The sequence below is a fragment of the Nylanderia fulva genome, unplaced genomic scaffold (assembly GCF_048542155.1).
Source record: "Nylanderia fulva isolate GAGA-0341 unplaced genomic scaffold, ASM4854215v1 Scaffold24, whole genome shotgun sequence".
Lineage (NCBI taxonomy): Eukaryota > Metazoa > Arthropoda > Insecta > Hymenoptera > Formicidae > Nylanderia > Nylanderia fulva.
The window spans coordinates 3,189,124-3,211,782 of record NW_028190304.1 but is presented as its reverse complement, the minus strand read 5'-3'; the positions used below and the strand labels follow the sequence as shown (position 1 = coordinate 3,211,782).

Genomic DNA, 22,659 nt, shown 5'->3' with positions numbered 1-22,659 from the left:
GATATTTCTAAAACTATTATTAAGCGGATTAATATTTATCGCTGCGACGGCTTCCACTCCTAATGAATATTTATGCTATCAAAAATCAAAATATGTAATACCAATGCATTATGATATCAAGCTTACACCATATATTGAAAAAAATATTTTTGATGGGGAATACAATATCAGCATAAACATTCTTAACAAAACGCAACAGATATACTTACATTCAGAACATTTATTATGTATTAAAAATATAGTTCTAATTACAAATTTTGCAAGATATCATGGGAATAATAAAGATATCGTTTATAAACCGACATATAACTATAAAGAAGACACAATTTATATTTTCTTTATAGATGAGTTATTACCAGGAAATTACACTTTAAATATAAAATATCATGGTATTGCTGATAAAGGCTTTAGAATTTTCGATGTGAAAAAAAAATCTACGTAAGTATATAATAAATGTTTATTAATAAATAAAAGTACAATATGCAATTACATAAGACATTGGAATTAATATATTATTTACGTATTAAATGTTCAAAAATTATTATATATCGCGGAATTTAAATATAAAGGCGAACAATCTTTATATTTATTATTATAATGTAATAAGGTCATAAATATAATATGTGTTGACGCATATAACATTTATACATTTTCTAAATCCCAATATTTTTATACTTGTCAAAAACGTTTCATTAATTCATGTTTTTTGAAATGTAGTTGGGTAGGTGCTCCGCATTTCCAGATAATAGGCGACCGACCATTTTTTCAAAAATTGTCATGTTTGCATCTACATGATGTACGGTTAAGAGCAACCTTTAACATTTCTATAAGATGTGATAGATGCACGGCATTGTCAAATATGCCATTGCGAAATACGAAATTAGATGAGCACAATATGTTATGGATACATAACGATACCACACCTGTCATGTGGACTGATCATGCAACAATAATTGTGTCTAATTGCCTATTCCATATTAATAACAAAATCATTAAAATGTGGACCAGAATTGATGCTGTATTTGACATGGAATTTTCAAATAATGTAGCTGCAAATATCACGTTATTCTTTAACAATAAATGGAAACATTCAAACAATATTTCGATGGTGTCTCATGTTGCAATTCCAAATTTCCATGACAAAGGCACAATAGTTTTCGGACTTGTTCTTTATAGGTGAGTATAAATACTTAACTACATTAAAAATAAAATTATATTAGTATGTATAATTATAAAATTTAAAATTAGGTATATATTTCGTTTCTGTAAACGTTCCAAATTATAAGAACTTACGAAAACAAATAATTTTAGTAGAATTGAGTTTATTCATAATATTAAAAAGTTAAAGTTTACCCTTTTAATACATACGTAAAGGAGAAAGTATGTATGCTAAATCATACGCTGTAAGGAAATGTTAAAACTGTTATAAAGTTTAAAAGAAATGACACTTTTTTATTTATTTCAAAATATTGTTTTTTGTCAACAATATACACATTAACAAAAATTTATCGCTGTTTCATATTGTATATTAAAAAACAAAAAATTTTAATTTGGTACAATTTAAAATACTGATTTGCTAAAAATTGTACGCATGATTTTCTAAATCAAGCATCTAACAATAAAATTTTAATATTGTAACAAAAATATACTTTTATTTTCTATAAAGTTCCCAGCCTTAACATTAAATATAACTTTCAGGGAAACAGATATCATCTACGATATAAATTTATATTTTATTGCTCACAAAATCGAAGTAGCTCAATTAGTAGGACGTAAAGTGACACAACAATGGTTTAATAACATGATGAACAATCCGTCAGTGTCTGATTTTTGGTTTAAAAAAGGTCTTACTACATTGCTTGCAACGTATGCTGTTAATAAGGTTATTCTAAATATTTTCAACGCTATCTCGCTCCCAACATACTTCTCGCAAACGATACAAAACTTATGCATTCATATTGCAATAATTTTTAAAATCAAACACCACTTTATTAGATATTTTTAAATTTTTATAAAATCAAAAAATAAAATAAATTAATCAAAAACTAGTACACATAATATTTATTAAAATAAATTTGATAAAGAGATGTCTGCAATATAATACTTTTTATTAAAAAAATATGTAATATTTCCTAATTATATTCTAACAAAATTTTAGATTTTATTAATAAAATTTTTTAATATGTGTTTTCTAAAAAGAAAGTGGTCATTTTAACAATGAAGTAACGTTAATAATATATTAATATTAGTATTTAATGCAAGTATTTTAAGAACGGTTATATTGATATATTAATAATTTTTTATAGGTGTATCCAGTTTATCGAATAATAAATTTATTTGTTGTTCAAAATCAACATTACTCTTTTAATTTAGATGGTGATTATCATATGTGGCCTTCTACTTCACAAGAGAACAGTTTATTGAAAATTCGCCAATCAATCAGAGGTATACGTAATATGATAAAATAGTCCATTTAAATTTTTCACAATTAATATTTTAAAATATGTGTTAAGTTAGAAGATAATTCTATATCTGGATTTTATTAAATATTTTTTTTATAAAAGTACACACACACACACAAGCACGCACGCACACACGCGCGCGCGCACACACACACACACACACACACACACAAGCACGCACGCACACGCGCGCGCACACACACACACACACACACATGCACAACAAACACATATGTACGTTTGTGCGTATTTATGCATATTCTTTCATTAATATTTAAAGTATTTATACATATAATCAATAGACATATATGTGTGTGTATGTTATTTGCAACTAGCAACTACACTGTTTTCCTTAAAAACTATAATGGTTTTATTTTTAAAAACGTTGATTTTTCTCATTGTTTTATATTCAAAATTATTCAGCAAGAAACGTACTTATAAAACAAAATGATATACGGTGTGCCACACACACACAATAAAAAACATTTTATTCTTACGCGATTATTACCTAGTCAATATACATATATATGTCACTTTTCTTTAAAAAATTACTATATTTACAAGTAACTGTTATAGCAAATATATATTTATAACATATCTTAATTATAATTTTCATGTAAATTGTAGCGCCTTTTATACTGCGCATGATGGATCACGCCTTCACTAAAAAAATATTTTGGAAAGGAATTCGCTCATAAATAAATAGCACGTGAGTAATTCAATATAAAATATAATATCAAAAAAATAAAATTGTGTAACATAAATAATATTTAATAATAATAGAAGTTTCATAAAATGTCCCTTATTTTTTGGCTTCTTCTGACATTATTTCCTAATTTTTTTTTTAGTCGAACAATTTCGCTATTTTATCAGACCTGCTACTATTTTTAATATCTTTTAGTTTTATTTTTAATTTCATTATTGTGCCTATGAAAACTGTTTCTGTAGAAAGAAAAAAGAATTATTGTTTTATCATTGTCACTTTTTCATCATATCCATATACATTGTTGTTTTATTTGCTAATTATTGAGATATAAGGAGTCACTTCAGATTTCGATGACCTTGACATATGTAGTCAAAATTACTGTCCTGAGTAAATATTAAAAGGTTTTAAGCGTCGCTGTTTATAAAAAGTTATTAACAAAAAAAAGTTGAAACATATAGCAGTTATTTTGACCATTAAAAGGCAAAAAAATATTTATATAAATATCAAAAACGTTGTTTAAAATTCATTCTTCGAGCATAGGTTGGTTAGAATTAATTTTTGAAGAAGGCGGGAGTGCAAAAGGTTGGCCGAAGCCCGGCGGAGTCCCTTGCTTCTTCTTGACCCACGCGTTTACTTTATTACACGTCCAAATATACAATACATTTAAATATGTATGTGCATTATATGTTTGGACGCGTAATAAAATAAACGCGTTAATCAAGAAAGAGCCAAGGGCTGCGTCCTTCTCTCTGCACCACCTTTCTCTCAAAACTTATTCTGATCAACTTATGTATAAAATTCGTTCTTTGAACATGGGTTGGTTAGTTTATGGTAGCGAGTTGGGTGCAGAGGGAAAGGCTCCTGTCTTCGTCTTGACCCACGCGTTTACTATATTACGCTTTTAAACATATAATAATAAATGTATGTCACAAATATTAGTTTTATTTAGTGAACCTTTTTGTTAATAACTTTTTTATAAACAATGAGTGACAATAAAACCTTTTGATACTTACTCAGAACAGTGATCTTGACAACATATGTCAATATCATCACTCTCGAATGTGGCTCCCCATATATCTCAATAATTATCTTTGATTTTTGTTTCATGAATTGTGATTTTTTAAAATAATTTATAAATTATTAGTAAACTTTTTATTTCTCCTTTTATTTCTTTATATCGTCTATAATTGTTATAATTTCTTTTCTTTTAATTGCGTTTTGTGCTACATTTGTTTTTTAATCTTATTTCATATGTTTTTAAATATCTAATTTATTTAATTAAATCTTATTTATTTAAATCTTTCTCATTACTTTGCTCAAATATGGTCTATATATTAATGAAATAATGGCTAAAAAATTTAATAAAATTACTAAATTTTATTAAAAATTATATTATATTCTTTATTATTTTAATATAAATATAAGATATAAATATATATATATATATATATATATAGAAATGGAATTTTATATTTTACTTCTTAGTATTGATTAAAATTTTTTATAATATTGACATTATACAGATAATTTTAACATATTTGTAATGTTTTTTATATATTTTACATATTGTATGAATATAGTCAAATATATAGTCAAAATATTGTAAAATTTTGGGATGAAATTATTGCTGCTACTGAAATACCATATTTTTCTCAACAAATAATAAATTATTGGTATAAAGAAACATATTGTCCTATCATAAAAGTAACACAAAATTATAAAGATATAAGCAAAACAATAGTATCGATACAAAATATCGACAAATTAAAAATTGAATTCCTGTTTGTAACTTTTACTACAGAAGCGTCTCCTGATTTTAACATATTCACTCATCATATGGTATGCTTGTCAAAAAATTTGAAATTATCATTACCATTTAATAAAAATGGATGGATGATATTCAATGTACAACAAATTGGTAAATATCGGCCAAGGGACTTATTTCTCGTGTTTATTTTACACACACATAATTACAATTTTCTTATTATCTTCTTTCTCTTTTCTTTAATCTTAACTTCGGTTTCCTTTTTCCTGTCTTTCCTTTAACAAAAAACAAAACCTACTTTCTACTCTGTTTCGCTCTCCCCTTCCTAATCGCCCCGTCCCTCTTTCTACTCCACCTTATCCCCCTTCCTTCTATCTTTAACTCTCTTCATCTCCTCGATCTTTCCCTTTTTTATTCTCTTTTCCCACTTTTCCCAAATCTCTCTTTCTTTGCTCTTTTCTCTAACCACCATCCAACCAACCTCACCACCATCGTCAAGCCCACATTTATCCCAATCCTACATCTCCTCATCATCCACCCTTTCTCCAAAAATTTTTTTTTGTCCCCCCCTTCTCCTTTTCCTCCACCTCATCCTTCCTCTTCTTTTCCTCCTCCTTTTCCTCAACTTTCTTCCTCCTGTCTCTCTCTTCTTTCTTCTCCTCCACTCTCTTCTTCATCATCTGTATCTCTTCTTCTGCCACTACTTTCTCTTCCGTTCTTATCCTAGCACTCTTCCCTTTTACTCTCTTTACCATCAACCGCATCTCTCTTCTCACCATTACATTTTCTCTCGTGTTTCTCGTAACACTTATTTCTCCTTCTTTATTCTCCTTTCTTCATCATTCTGACCATCAACTCTATACTTCTCCTTTCCTCATTTCTACCCTTACATTCATCTTTTTCGATCACATTCATACCTCCTCTCTTCTTTTATCCATCTCATAATACGTCCACCTTCCTTTACCATTTTCTAATGAATATTTATGCTATAAAAAATCACTTCTCTTTACTATTTTCACTCTTCTTCCCTCTCTCCACTATAGTCTTCTTACACCGTCCTCGTCTTCTCCGCACCTTTTAACCCTTTTCTCTCCTCTCTTCCTTCTGACCATTCCTCCTCACTATCACCACATATTACTTTACTCTCTTCACCTTCCTTTTCTTCTTTGTTTTTTATCTTTTCTCCAATCACATTTCCCTCTTTTCCACCTTTTTATCTTCCTAACGCATTTCCTCACCTTTCTTCCTTTCTATTCTCTTCCTCTCCCTCCTTCATACTACAACTCTCCACCACGTCCACCAGTCTGTTCCACAAAGTTCAATTCTCTCAGCTTCTACTCACATACATAAGTTATGACTTTTTTCTTTTTCTCTACCATCTCAATCCTATCTTCCATCATCTCCTCAGAACTGCCAAACTACGTAATCTGTATTATATATATTATTAATATTATATCTCTATAATATATCATTGTATATATCATATTATATATATTATATCTAAGATATACATAGTATATACGTCAAAGATATACACGTTTTCTAGATAACGTCATTATTTTATGAATGTTATATTTTTCAAAATATTTTATTCTAATAATAGTAAAAATTATTAAAAAGATAATCATATTTATAAAATAAATAATTATAATAAGTACATATAACATGCAATTTCTGTAACATTACATGTCACAGGAACTATATTAGTTAGCATTAAATAATAATTATTTATGCACAACTAGATTCAATTTTATTTTATGATATATAACAATATCTTGCACAGTTTCATTTTTGCTACTATTTCAGCTATTTAAATGACATTTATATAATTAATTTTCTATATGCATTTGCATTTTATTTATAGGTATTAAATTTTTGATACATTTTCAATTTATAATATATATAAAGAAAGTATGAAACAAAAATTGAAATAAGTTCAAAAATAACTATATTAATGATAAAATTATTCAGAACAATAAGAATTGATAAAATTTATTTACTATTCGACAGGATATTATCGCGTTAACTATGATAAAGAGAATTGGCAAAGAATTACAAATTATGTACACTTTCGTAATTACAAGAAAATTCATGTTCTTAATCGTGTCCAAATTATCGATGATGCATTCAATTTAATGATAGCAGGCCATCTCCATTCCTATATATTCTGAAACATTATATCGTATTTGCATAAAGAAGAAGATTATATAGCTCACCTACCTCACCACTATATCGTCAAGCCCACAACATATATCTCAATCTCATGGTATTCTTTGTTTAAAGCTCTGGAATATATATGTAGTACTTTTTCAGTGACGAAAGAAAAAATTGGATATTTTACGGTAAATATTAATAAAAAGTGATGGCAAATAGATCTGTTTTTTCGCCCATTTTATAAAGTCAAATTTTGAAACTTCAAATTTTAAACTTTTTTATGTCAAATAGTACTATATGATGAGACATTAATCTCAGAGAAATTTCAAGATGAGCATAGACACGGAGATACAAGCGGGTGAAAGTAATGATTTCTAGTCAAAAATTACAAATTATCACATTTGCTTCTTCATATCTCCGGAACCGTGTCTATGCTTATCTTGAAATTTTATTGCGGGATTAGGTAATGTACTAATAGTACTATTTATGATGAAAAAATGTTCGAAATGTAAGGTCTCAAAAATGGGCGAATTTGCCATCACTCTTTCAATAAAAATATTTAAATATTTGCATATACACTCATTGATCACAAATAATTTACAAATTTAGAAAAATATATCCAGCAACGATAACATTTTACATACTATTACGTCGCAAACAAATGTGCAAACAAATTTTGTTTAAATAATCATTCACCTAAAGAACTGTCCGAAAAGTCTATGATTTGCACTACTGCCAATATTATTGCTATATAACATTGTTATTGAATATATGTATAGCAAAGAGCTTAAAATCTTATATATTAATTATAAAATATTATATAATCAAAAAATTTAATTATATATTTCTCAAAAATATATGTTTTATACCTTATTTAAAAATAAAATATGATTCATAAATAGTTATAAAACTTTAATATCTATTAAATATTGTAAACATTTCGCACAAATTAAATCATATTTTTGCGTACATGTATAATACATATATGTATATTTGCAAGTACATATATGTACGTGAATAGATAGCGTCTATAAGTGAATTTTTATGTATTTTTGTTTCATAGAAAGAAAAAATTTTAAAAATCTCTTGGAAAATAATAGTAAAATATAATTATTATTAAATACATTTATAATACAAACAAATAAATATATATTTAACGATTTGTAGGAAAGAATAAATAACATATTATATCATGTACTTAGAAGAATCAAATATGAAGAAATTGATGATATAGACGAACTTAGAATATGTTTACGACAAGAAGCTGCAAGATGGGCATGTCTTCTTGATGATATCACTTGTACGAAAGAAGCCAACAATAAATTAGAACAACATCTCCAAGATCTTGAAAAACACAAGTAACTATTGTTATATATTGTTAGCTTTTTTTAATCAAATTCTCCTGTAGGCATCGCCTACAATGTTTAAATAATTTGATTAAGATATCCATATGTTAGTTTTTATTAAGAAAATTTAATTTTTTTATGTTATAGACTTTTGCCATGGTGGAAGGAATGGACATATTGTAAAGGTTTGATGATAAATACCAACAAACCGACTTGGGAATCAGTGTATGCTATAGGTGTTGCAAAAAAAGACACTAAATTTTTAGAATACTTGGCTTGCACTAAAGATGCTGATATAATTAAAAACTATTTAAGATATAAATCTATTTTTAAAAAAGAAAATCAATATCTTCTTAACAGTTTCTTATATATTATTACGAAGCATGCGAATAATCAAATTATTCTGAAGGACATATTAGATAATTTTTTTGTTAACATAAGGCTAAAGTAATGTGACATATTTTTAGAAGTATTTTGTAAAAATATATTGTGTTTTATATATACATTTGTTTTTTCGTTTTCAGACATGTTCATTTAACTGCAGTATTAATTATTATTATTAATAATGTATATTCCGTAAATCTTCTAACTGAGGTAAAAGTTTTACATGTTTATATATGTATACAAAATGTAATAATAATGCAATGTTAATAATTATTATTTAATGTTTAAATAATTTTGATAATGTTATATTAATGTTGTTTATTAATAATGTTAAAAAATAATACATTTTAGGAAATAAACGAACACGTTAAATGGTTGAAAGCCTATGCAAAGATATTATTTGATGAAATAAAAGAAATGGTAAATTTAATAAATATTATTATGAAAATCGAAAGAAAAATAAATATTGTTCTATCTTGCTTATTAACTTCTGCGTATTAATTTTATATTAGTTTTGTTTATTATATAAACAGTATATTGATTTTATTGTGCAAATTTTTGTTTATACCTATTAGGATTCCATAATGCTAAATTCTGACAAAGCTGAAAACAAGATATCAATTCGCAAATATCAAATCGAAAGACAGAAAGAGTATTATAGTCGGTTTTTCTTGTAGTGAAATTTAAAAAATTGCAGCTTTCTATACGTGGATATACTTCATATGAATATTTTTATATTGTATGTATTATTTATTTTACTGCTTTAATTATTATTGTTTTTTTAGATGTATTACTATTCGACGCCTTCGTATTTACTTAATTTCATGACTTTATGTATCAAAAGCTTTTCATTTTTTTTGTGAACTTGTATGAAGTAGTTCAACAATATATTATTACCTATGTTGTTACAAGAAAGTAGCCATATAATATTACAATAAATTTTACTGTTAGATATAATATAATAATATAAATGTATGAATATATAAATATGCTTGTTGGATGATAAATGCACCTAAATGTATTATCTATATATTTTGAAATATATATTGATTGGTTTTTAATTTTTTTTACGTTAATTAATAAAATTATATGTTTACGTACACATATACACAAGTATATATATATATATATATATATATATATATATATATAACAATTTGTTATTTAAATATTATAAAAATTTACACACAACATATTTGTGTTTATATGAATTATAAAAATTCGTCTTTTTATATTAAAAAAAAATTTATATATACATGTATATATGTATATATATATATGTGTGTGTGTGTGTGTGTATGTATAAAATCATAATATTATATATTATATCATACGTAGGTTATATATAAAGATCATATTATATATTAATATATTAATACATTATAATTAATACAGTATAATAATTAATGAATAACAATACATATTTTTTGAATAATACACATTTTTTAGTAATTAATAAATGATTATATATATATATATATATATATATATATATATATATAATAAGCTTGTATAACTAGAAGAATTAGTAATACGTTAACGTTATATGTACACTATTATAATTATATGTGCCATATGTTGAATAATTAAATATTTGACATTTAATATTATAATCTAAAATTTGTGATTGATTAGCATTTTTTCTTTACAAGAAATCACGTCTTTCTCTCCCCCCTCTCCCCCTTTTCACTCACTTTTATGTAAATCCACATTCTAATTTCAAAGTTACTTATATAAAATATTAATCTTAATATTAATATTTATATAAATTTATATTTCATAACTTTAAAATCGTGCAACATAATTCGGCGCTCCATGCTAATGTTTCTAATGGACTTAAAAATATTGTAAGTTGTGTCAATATGAATTGTAACTCACAATTATATTTAAAAGATATATAAGCATAGAAAGAAGATAAAAAGTATAAATTTAAAATCTTTTGTTCTCAAATTGATGTTTGCGACAATAATTGCGCGTTTAACATGTGTATTTTCCAATCAACGCGATAAATTTTGATATTAAAAAATTATCTCATTATTCTATTTGCCTCTCTATTATTTATTGTTTCTTATTATTATATTAATGATAAATGTCGAATCTACTTGAGTAAAAAAAATGTGTACATCAGGGTTGCAACATGAACAAAATTTTGAAGAAATAGAAATCTATTGTACTGAAACCGTAAAACAATATAAATATATCTTAAAAATTTTCTATAGCTTATCAATTAGATTATGAAATGGGAGCTACTATGTAAGACATGCACATTAAATTAAACGATATATATGTATATTAATAATGCATAATATTATTTTTATAAATATTAGATACATTTTACTTTTATAATATCTTTACCTTTATATTTTTAACTTATTTATACTATCTCTTATTAATTTTTAATATTTTTATTAACTATATATTAATATTAAAATTATTGCGTGTGAGCATGCGTGCGTGCGTGCGTGCGTGTGAACGTGTGTGCGTATATATTATTAAGATAAAGATATTATTAGGATAAATATATTATTAGGATAAAATTGTCGAAAACGATGAATATATTACAAGATATTACATCATATATGTTGTAGAAATGTTTATCGAAATAAGTAAGATATATATAAATTTGTAAATAATGCATATTTATATGATTAATTGGCCGAAATTTGAAAGTGCTTAATTAATACAACTGTTACATACAAATGCCGTCGCACACGCATACGCACAAACAGAAACTCACGCGCGCACACACACACACACACACACACACACACACACACACACACACACACACACACACACACACATATATATATATATATATATATTTATATTGACTTCAGAAGATTTGTTGTCCTAACGTATCACATTTATCGCACGATGACATGTATAGAAAATCAGTCAGCCTTTCGTGGTCTTTCGAACCATATCACGGTAGACAATAATTGTAATAAGGCGTGTGTAAAAATAAAATATGATATTTTAAACTCCCTGTGGAAAAACGATCTGCAGTCAGAAGTAGAGCCTTTCCCATAATAAATAAATTCCATATTTCTATGTCAGAAAAAGCTCACGCAAAAAATAGTTTTTGTAAGGCTTACAAATTGACTTGACGGGTAAATTCATCCAAGACAATCCCGATATTTTATTTATGAAGGCGGATAAGGGTAATATCACGGTTGCGATGAATAGAGATATGTACATGGACAAAATGTGTGATTTGCTGGCTGACCGGGATACTTATACTGTTGTTAAAAAAGATCCGACTAGGAACTTAATTAATCAATTACACGGAATTTTAATGAGATGGAAAACGAAGAATTACATTTCTTCAACAACATATAAATCCCTGAACTGCACGGACGGGGTTTTACCGAGAGCGTATGGTCTGCCGAAGGTGCATAAACCGAATTGCCCTTTACGTGTCATCGTGTCATCTAGGAATACACCTCTTTATTACTTGGCAAAATTTTTACATAAGATAATATATAAGGCAATTCCGAAACCTGATTCGGCTATTTCTGATAGTTTTCAATTAGTGAACAAATTAAATGGTTTATGTGTGGATAGTGATGTGAAGCTAGTTTCACTAGATGTTGCATCATTGTTTACCGTTGGATATGGCTATTGATAGTTTAATTAACAGATGGGGGTATATTGAAAAAGAGTGTATTATTCCACGAGATGAATTTTTATTGGCAATTCGTTTTATTATGAACTCGACTTATTTTATGTTTAATAATGTATGTTATCAACAGACTTTTGGCACACCTATGGGTTCCCCCCTCTCACCGATCATTGCGGATATCACGTTGCAAAATTTGGAGAGTAGAGCGATTGCTGCGATTCCATTTTTATTTCCATTTTATTTTAGATATGTTGACGATATCGCGTTGGCGGCCCCACCCTCCATGCTTAAAATAGTTTTAAACACTTTCAATTCTTTCCATCCTAGATTGCAGTTCACCATGGAGGAGGGGGTTGACAACCGATTGAATTTTTTAGATGTCACCATTATTATAAATAATGGGAGCATTGAGTTCGATTTGTTTCATAAGCCGACGTATTCAGGTAGATATTTAAATTTTGAATCGCAGCATCCTCTCTGTTCTGTCATAAAAAGGGCACCATTATCAGCCTCATAGATAGAGTTTTTTGGCTATCTCATCCGAAATTCCATAAAGATAACTTTGAGTCTATGATTGGAGTTCTTTTGTCTAATAATTATCCTCTCAATTTGATATTTCATACTTTGCAAGCGCGGTTAAAAAAGTTGTTCTTCCGCTATAATAATAAGTTGCATAACAATAGAGCAAATATATGCAATGACAAGATTCCAACGCAGAAAAAAGTTTCGTACTTTAATATTCCGTATATTAATAATGTATCGAAGAGAATCGAGGACATTACACGTGATTTGGATATCACTCCATCATATACAGCAATTAACAGTCTCCGTAAATTCATTAAAGTACACAAGGATAAGTTACCAAGGGAACTCCATAATAATGTAGTTTATAAAATTGATTGTATGGATTGTGATGCGTCGTACGTAGGGCAGACAGGTAGATTGTTGAAAACTAGGATGAAAGAACATCGCAACAACATAAAAAGAAACGCGTCACAATTATCAGTCATATCGGAACATAGATTATTGAACCATGAATTTAATTGGGAGGATGTAAAAGTCTTAGACGAGGAGCCTTTTTTAGGTAAACGTTTGATATCCGAAATGATCCACATAAAACGTCAGAAGAACAGTTTAAATTTACATAGCGACACTGATAAATTAAATGAGAATCTTGATTTGTTAATAGAAAAATTTACCAAAATCTAACTTTGTGATTTTACATAGCCGGTTTTTTTGTTAGACTTTTGACATAAGTGCCGATTAGTTTAGTTGTTTTTATTTTTATTTTTATTTTCATATTTTATTTTTATATTTGTTTTTGCGTATATATGTATCGACTGTGTCGAGGTAGAATACCGCACAGTCGTTAGAGTGATGTGTCACGTGTAGCATCGTCTTCTCTCTGTTTTTACTGTCGGGGTGAGTGTTCTTCCCGGTTTGGTTTTTAATTTTTAATTCTTGTGAATTGTTCTACGTTAATTTATACCATGTGATTAGTGTTGGTAAGGGAGTCACGGCTCTGCTTCCTTCCTGACGATGGTCACCGTTAGGGAGACACTCCGACCGGCCGGACGGTTTGAATAGGGAGGAGAATTATATTTAATTTATTTGCGGAGTGTATGTATACGAGTTTTATAATTTCTGATTGTACCGATTATCTTCTATTTTGTTTCTTCTATCGATATATTAATTTTTTTCCATAGACTTTCCCCATTATAAAAGATACATTTATTTGTTGTTCAAAATCAACATTACTCTTTTTACAGCTTGGATGGTGATTCTCATATGTGGCCTTAACTTCCCAAAATGGACAGTTGATGGGAGATTCGGCGCCAATCTATCAGAGGAATATACAAAGTTGAAAAGTAAAATAGAATATCACCACACACCCACAAATTGCTCATATACAGCACCTAGTTATGTTAGAAGAGGTAATTAATTGAATAGTTTTTAAAAGTTTTCCTATCTTGTAAGTATTAACGGAAAATTTACTTATAATATACAATTATAAAAGGTACGAAAATATACAATATTTTACCCTTACGTGATTACTACACTGTATACATATACAATATAATTTTCCTTTAAAAAATCAGTATGTTTACAAGTAATCATTGTAATAAATGTATATTTATAATATATCTAATTTATAATTTTTGATGTAAATCGTAGCACCCTTTATACTGCGCTGATGCAAAACGTCTTACCCCAAAAAAATATTTTGGAAGGCATTCCCCAATGTAAATAGCCGTGGGAGAAATTCAATATAAAATAATTTAAAAAAATGAAATTGTGAATATAAATAATTTTTTATAAAAAAATTTTTTAAATGCCTTTCTTTAGCTTCTTTTACTTATTTTTAAGTTTTTTGTAATGGTTTTTGGTTTTTTTATGTTTTTGTTTAATTTTTTTTTTTTTTTAAAATTTTTTAAAAAAAAGTTTAAAAAAAATTGAAAAAAAAAAAATTTTGAAAAACAGAAAAAAGGAAGGTAAAATAAAGAAGTGAAGGAAATCGCGTTACTTGTAAAAATCAAAATTCTTTTTCTCCTCTCTTTTCAAAAAAATTTCATGCAACGGAAAACATGACCCTTCTTTTTAATTTTTCGGGGCCACTCCACCCTTTTTCTGGACTTTAATTTTGCTAAAGGAAAAATTTTAAAGCGGTTTTTTTTTTTAAAATTTTGGAAATAAAAAGGTGATTTTGTGGAAAAAAAAATTTTTTTTTGAAAATTAATAAAGAGGGGGGAAAACCCGTTTTTTGTTTTTAAAGGAATTTTCCCCAAAAATTTTCAAATTTTTTTATTAAAAGTTTATGAAGACAAATCCCAAAAAATTTTAAAGGCTAAAAATTCCCCGGGAATACAATGAAGGATATTTTTACAAAAACAAATTCTTTCGTTTTTTAATCTTGGGAAACCTTCAGTTTTAAAAAATTTTTCGGAATTTTAAAATAAAATTTTTGGGAAAAAAAATTAAAAAAAATTTAAGGGAAAAAATGGGGAAGCCTTTTTTAAAAAAAAAAAGGGCATAAATCTTATAAAAAAAAAAATTTTAAAAAAAACCCAGAACGCCCCAACAACAACTCCAAAAAAGGCAAAAAAATTTTTTTAAAATAATATTCCCAAAAAGGGGGAAAATCTTTTTTTTAATTGAAAATTTTTGCCCCCGTTTTAAATTTTTAACAAAATTAAAAACTTTTTTTAAATTTAAAAAATTTTAAAAAAAAAAAATTTTAAAAAATTTTTTTACCCCTTTTTTAAAAAAATAGGTTCAAAAATAGAAAAAAAATTTTAAAATTGAAAAATTTTGCCAAAAAAACTTTTTTGCGAATGTTTCAAAAATTTTCAATAAAATTATTAAAAAGCTTTAAAGGTTTTATGAAAATTTTTGTTCTAAAAAAATTTTAAAAAATCGGGAAAATAAAATAAAATAAAATTATTATTAAATACATTATAATCCAAATTTTAAAATTTTTAGGATTTGTAAAAAAAAAAAATATTTTAATTGAAAAATCAATTGAGGAGAATGCAATTAAAAAATTTTAAAAGAACTCAGGGGGGTGTTTTTTTAAATTTTTCAAGGCCAAAAAATTAAACAAATTAAGTTTAAAAAAACGTACTTTTTAAAAATTTTGAGTTTTTTAAAAAAATTTTTAGGCATCGTAAATTTTTAATTTGTTTGAACCCAATTTTTGGTTTTTTTTAAAAAAAAATTTTTTTTTGGGTAGATTTTCCATTAAAATGGAAAATTTGAAATTGGAAAAATCCCAAAAAACCATTGGGAAAAAGTTTCAATGTTAAAAAAAACAAAAATTTTTGTTTACTTGGCGCCCTGATCAAAATTTTTAAAAAATAAAAAAAATTCTTTTAAAAAAGAAAATAATATTTTCAACTTTTTTTAAATTTTTTTTAAAATGCGAAAAAAAAGGGAAAATTTAGATTTTTTTTAAATGGTAAAGTAAAAACTATTTTTAGAAGTTTTGAAAAAATTTTTGTTTTATATTCTTTGTTTTTTCGTTTTAAAAATTTCTTTAATGCGATTAATTAAAATTAAAAAGGAATTTCCCAAAATTTTTTAAAAAAAATGGGGAAAATTTTTTCAAATAGAACCAAGGTTTTTAATTTTAAATTATTAAAAGTTTAAAAAATTTTGATTTTTTTCCCCTTTTTTTTTATAATTTTTAAAAAAATTAAAAAAAAAAACAAAAAAATGTTGAAAGCCTTGAAAATTTATTTGATGAAAAAAAAAAAGGTTTTAAAAATTTTTTTGAAAATGGAAAAAAAATTTTTGTTTTTCGGCTTTTAACTTCCGTTTAAATAATTTTTTTTTTTAAATTTAAAAAAGATTTAGGCAAATTTTTTGTTTTAAAGGTTCCCAAATTTTTTAAAAAAATAAAAAAAATTAACGAAATTTAAAAAATGAGGAAGATATTAAGCTTTTTTTCATAAAAAAAAATTTTCGCATACGGGGAATCAAAGAATTTTTTTTTGAGTTTATTTTTTTTTAAGTTTAAAAATTTTTGTTTTTTTAGATGTTTTTTTGGACCCCTTAAAAATTTAAAATTCCAAAATTTTTTTTTTTGGGAACTTGAAATAGTTAACCCAAAATTATTAAGTTGAAAATAAAATCCCCTTTTAAATTACAAAAAAACCCTTTAGAAAAAGGGTTATTAAAATTTTAAAAAAAAAAATTTAAAATTTTAAAATTTTTGGAAGAAAATGCCTTAAAGTTTAAATTTTTTTTAAATTAATATTAGTTTTTTTTTTTTTACTAAAAAATAAACAACTATCCAAAATTTTTTTTCCCAAAAAAAAAAAATTTTTTTTTTTTTTCCCAAAATTTTGTTTTTTTGTTTTCGTTTTTTTTTTTTTCCCCTTTTTGAAAAATTTTTTTTTGGGGGTTTTGGGTTTTTTTAAAAAAAATTAAAACAATTTAAATAAAAATAGGGTATTTTAATTAAAAAGCCAAAATTAAAAAAAAATTTTAAAAAAAATTAAAAAAAAAAATTTAAAAATTTTTGGGAATTTAAAATAAAAAATTTTTGAATTTAAAATTAAATTTTTTAAAAAATCAAAAAAAAATTTTCCCAAAAAAAAATTTTCCCCCCCCCTTTTTAAAAAAAAATTAAAAATAAAAAAATTTTAAAAAAAAAAATTTGAAGGAATTTAAAAAAAAAAAAAATTTACCCGCTTTTTGGGGAAAAAAAATTTTAAAAAAAAAAATTTTGGGTAAAAAAAAAAATTTTAAAATTTTTTCAGGGGGGAAAAATTTTAAAATTTTTTGGGGTTTTTTTTAAAAAAAAATTTTTTTTTTTTTTTTAAAGAAAAAAAAATCCCCCCCCCCCCCTTTTTTTTTCCCCCCCCAAATTTTTAAAAATTTTTAAAAAAAAATTTTTTAAAAAAAAAAAAAAATTTTGTTTTTAAAAATTAAATTTTTTATTAAATTTAAAAATTTTTTAAAAAAAAATTTTAAAAAATTTTTTAAAAAAACCCCGGGGGGGGCCCTTTAATTTCAAATTTTGGAAAAAAAAATTTAAAAAAAAGGCAAAGGAAACAAATTTTAAAATTTAACCTTTTTTTTTTTTGCAAAAATAAAAATTTTTTTTTTTTTCCAAATAAATTTTAAAAAATCCCTTTTTAAAAAAAAGGAAAAAAAACCCCCAAAAAAAAAAAAAAAAACCCCAAAAATTTTTTTTAAAAAAAAATTTTATTATTTTTTTTTTATTAAATTTTTTTAAATTCCCCCCCAAAAAAGTAAAAATTTTTTTTTTAAAAAGAATTTTTGGGGAAAAAACCCCAAAAAACCCAAAAAAAAAAAACCCTTTTAATTAAAAAAAAAAAAAAAAAAAAAATTTTTCTTAAAAATTTTAAAAAAAATTTTTTAAAAGTTTTAAAAAAAAATTTTTAAATTTAAAATAAAATTTAAAAAATTAATTTTTTAAAAAAAAAGGTAAAAAAAAATAAAAAAATTTTTAAAATAAAAAAAAATTTTTTTCTTAAAAAAAATTTAATTACTTTAAAATATTTTAATTAAAAATTTTTTATTTTAAATAATTTTTTTTTTTTAAAAAATTTTTAAAAAAAAAAATTTTTTTTTTTTCAAAAAATTTTTGGGTTTTTGGGGTTTTTGAATTTTTTCTAATTTAATTTTTAAAATTTTTGGATAAAAATATTTTTTAAAAATTTTGGGAAAACAGAAAAATCCCATTTTTTATTTTAAAATTTTATTTTAGAATGTTTAAATTAAAAAAATTTAAATTTTTTTAAAAAAATTTTTTCAAAAAATTTTTAATTTTAAAAACCGTTAAAAACCCTAAACCTTTTGGGAAAAAAAAATTTTTTTGGGGGGGGGAAAAAACCCCAACCCCCAAAAAATTTTTTTTTTAAAAAAATTTTTTAAAAAAATTTTGGGGGAAAAAAAAATTCAAATAAAAATTTTATGAAAAAGTAAAAAAAGGGGTTTTAACCTTCGTTTTTTTAAAAACTTATTAAAAAAAATTTTTAATGGGTTTTTTTTAATTTTCCCCAATTTAAAATTTTTTTCCCCAAAAAAAATTTTTCCCAAATTTTGGGAAAAAATTTTAAAAATTTTTAAAATTTTTTAAAAAAAAATTTTTTTTTTATTAATTTTAAAAAATTTTTTTTCCCCCTTTTTTTAAAAAAATTTAAATTTTGAAAAATTTAACAAAACTTTTTTTTAAAAATTTTTTGTTTTTTTAAAAAAAATTTTTTTTTTAAAAAAAAAATTTAAAAAAAATCCCCAAAAATTAAAAAAAAAAAAAAAAAAAAAAGGGGGCCCCCCGGGGAAAAAAACAAAAAAAAAAAAAAAAAAATTTTAAAAAAAAAAAAAAAAAAAAAACAAAAACCCCCCCCAAAAAAGGGAAAAAAAAAAAAACCCAAAAAAAAAAGGGGGGAGGGAAAAAAGGGAAAGGGGGGGGGGAAAACCCCCCCCCAAAAAAAAAATTTGAAAAGGGGGGAAAAAAAAGGGGAAAAAAAAAAAAAAGGGGCAAAAAAAAAAAAACCCCAAAAAACCCCCCAAAAAGCCTAAGGGGGAAAAAAGAAAAAAAAAAAAAAAACCAAAAAAAAGAAAAATTTTTTTACAAAAAAAAAAATTTTTTCCCCTCCCAAAAAAAAAAAATTTTCTGTTTTTAGGGAAAATTATAAAAATTTTTTTTCAAAAACAAAGTTTTTCCGATAAAAAAATAGTTTTTAAATTACCAAAAAAATTTAAAAAGATTTTTTGTGGGGTAAAAAAAGAATTTTTTTTTTTTTTAAAAAAAAAAAAAGGCTCTTTCTCTGAAAACCCCTTTTTCAATTTAAAAATCAAACCGGGGAAAAATTAAAAATTTTGAAAACCCCCAATTTTCCCGTTCCCTGTTTCCCCTTTTTTTTTAAATTTTTGGCCAAATTTTTCCTCCGAAAAAAAACCCAGGGGCTATCAATTCACCCCTTCCCCATTTTTGAAAAAAAAAACATAGAGTAATCTTTTAAATTCAAAATAAAAGGTTTTGAAATTTTTTTTCCCGACTTTTGCTTTTTTTTTCATCCTTTTTAAAACCAAATTTTTATTTCGAAAATTTTTTCAAAAACCCCCCCCTCCTTCTCTTTGCTTTTCGGTTTTTTTTTCTTTTTTAAGGGTTTTTTTTCGTTTTTTAATAAGTACAAAAAATTAAATTTTTTTTAAATTCAATTTTTGTTTTAAATACCTTTTTAAAAAAATCCTTTTAAAAAACCCCAAATCTAAAACCACACCCTTTTTTTCCCCTTTTCCCCCCTTTTCTTCCCCCCCAAAGTTTTTTCTTCTTTTTATATTTAAGTTTTATTATTTTTTTTTAAAATTTAAGATTTATCCTTTCTAAACAATATTTCCCCCAAAAATTTAAAAAATTTTTTTTTTTTTTAAAAATTTATTTTTTTTAAATTTTTGAAAACCCAAGATTAAAACAAAAAAATTAAAAAATTTTTTTTTTTCCCCCCCTTTTTTAAAAGATTTTGTTTTTAAATTTTAAAAAAATATTTTTTAAAAATTTAAAATATTTTAAAAATTTTTTAAAAAAACCAATTTTTTTTTGGGGGTTCCTTCTTTTTAAAAATATTTATGCTTAAAAAAAAATTTTAATTTAAAAAAAAAAAAGATATAAGTTTCCCCAAAAAATTTAAAAAAAAATTTAAAGGGGGGAATAATAATAAAAATTCTTAAAAAACAAAAAAATATTCCTTTTAAAAATTTTAAAAAAATTTAAATTTAAAATTTTGAAATAAGGGTAATTAAAGTATTTTTTATAAACATAAAAATTTTAAAAAAAAATTTTTATTTTCAAAGTTTTAAACCCAGTTAATTTTTAAAATTCTTTAATGGCAAAAATTTAAATTTTGATTAAAAAAAATTACAAAAATTTAAAAATTTTTTTTTTAAATAAAAGTTAAATTAAAAAGTTTTTTAAATTAAAAATTTTTGTTTAAAAGAAAAAATTTTTTAATATCGCGAAAAATTTTAAACCCAAAAATTATAAATTTTATTATTATATATTTATTTGAATGTAAGTTTTTCAAAATGAAAAAGTGTTTTGTGTTAACAATAAAGTAACGTTAATAATATTAGTATCTGTTTTTAATGCATGTATTTTCAAAAAGGTTATATCGATATATTAATTTTTTTCCTATAGACTTATCCAAATTATAAAATAATACATTTATTTGTTGTTCAAAATCAACATTACTCTTTTAATTTGGATGGTGATTATCATATGTGGCCTTTAACTTCACAAAATGACAGTTTATTGGAAATTCGCCAATCTATCAGAGGTAATATAATAAGTTGAAAAGATAAAATAGCACACACACACACACAAAGTGCTCAGTAATACCGCACATATGTTAGAAGTAATTAATTGAATAGTTTTTAAAAGTTTTCCTATCTTTGTAAGTATTAACGGAAAATTTACTTATAATATACAATTATAAAAGGTACGAAAATATACAATATTTTACCCTTACGTGATTACTACACTGTATACATATACAATATAATTTTCCTTTAAAAAATCAGTATGTTTACAAGTAATCATTGTAATAAATGTATATTTATAATATATCTAATTTATAATTTTGATGTAAATCGTAGCACCCTTTATACTGCGCATGATGCAAAACGTCTTCACCAAAAAAATATTTTGGAATGGCATTCGCTCATATGTAAATAGCACGTGAGTAATTCAATATAAAATATAATTTCAAAAAATGAAATTGTGTAATATAAATAATGTTTCATAATAAAAATTTTTTAAATGTCCTTTACTTTTAGCTTCTTCTTACATTATTTTCTAATGTTTTTTGTAATCTGTTTTTGTTTTGTTTTATTTATGTATTTGTTTTATTTCTTCTTTTAATCATTTTATAACTCTCACAATACTTTGCTCAAATATAATCTATATTAATGCTAATAATGTCTAAAAATTTAATAAAATTATTAAATTTCATTAAAATTGTTATAATTTTTATTATCATAATATAAATATAAGATATATAAATGTATAAATATAAGTGCAGTTTTGTATTTTGCTTCGTATTTATTAACATTTTTCATAACATTAACATTATGCATACAATTTTAACATATTTATAATGTTTTTTTATATATTTTACATACTTTGTGAATTTAGCCAATTATATCATCGAAGTTTTGAGAATTTTATGAAAGCAGTTGTTCCTGAATCAAGAAAATCAGAAATGGTTCTACGAACAATGGAATATTGGGCTTCGGAAGAGCATTGTCCTCTCGTAAAAATAATACGATATTATGATAATCCTACGGCTAAAATAGTTATTTCAGTGCCAAATTTCGATATATTAAAAACTTATTGCTTACCTATAACTTTTACTACGCAGACGTACCGTAATTTTAACAATTTCTCTTATATTTCGCTAATTACGAGAAATTTTGTATTAACATTACCATTTAAGGAGGATGGTTGGATAATATTCAATATACAACAAACTGGTAAATATTGAACAATGAACTTATTATAAGTTATTTCTCAACTTTATTTTACACACACATAATTGACATTATTTTATATATTTATCTATTTTATTCATTATCATATAAAAATCTGAAATATTTATTATATAACTATAATAGTTTTAAAACGTTTTGTGCCATATGCATTATTACATATATATTAATTATATTTAAGATATACGTAGGCGTTTTCT

The 22,659-nt window shown here is 24.3% G+C and overlaps 3 protein-coding genes across 3 annotated transcripts in view; all 3 read left to right on the top strand.

Moving 5' to 3' along the window:
• Positions 1–22,659, top strand: part of LOC114937683 (aminopeptidase N-like) — a 48,130-nt gene that overhangs the window by 22,657 nt on the left and 2,814 nt on the right. The window contains exons 4-5 of the mRNA XM_085483252.1: positions 21,569–21,650; positions 22,107–22,444. Coding sequence (XP_085339378.1) covers positions 21,569–21,650; positions 22,107–22,444 — 420 coding nt within the window. The remainder of the gene's footprint in view (positions 1–21,568; positions 21,651–22,106; positions 22,445–22,659) is intronic.
• On the top strand, positions 350–8,321 carry LOC114944943 (uncharacterized). The gene is made up of 6 exons (XM_085483276.1): positions 350–438; positions 718–1,176; positions 1,699–1,882; positions 2,307–2,445; positions 3,090–3,171; positions 8,255–8,321. The coding sequence occupies exons 2-5, from the start codon at positions 860–862 to the stop codon at positions 3,158–3,160; spliced, it is 711 nt and encodes a 236-aa protein (XP_085339402.1). The 5' UTR covers positions 350–438; positions 718–859; the 3' UTR covers positions 3,161–3,171; positions 8,255–8,321.
• On the top strand, positions 7,418–9,732 carry LOC114944941 (uncharacterized). Its single transcript, XM_085483247.1, has 6 exons — positions 7,418–7,441; positions 8,255–8,445; positions 8,581–8,658; positions 8,958–9,027; positions 9,169–9,237; positions 9,393–9,732. Exons 1-6 carry the CDS (start codon positions 7,418–7,420, stop codon positions 9,492–9,494), a joined length of 534 nt encoding a protein of 177 aa, XP_085339373.1. The 3' UTR covers positions 9,495–9,732.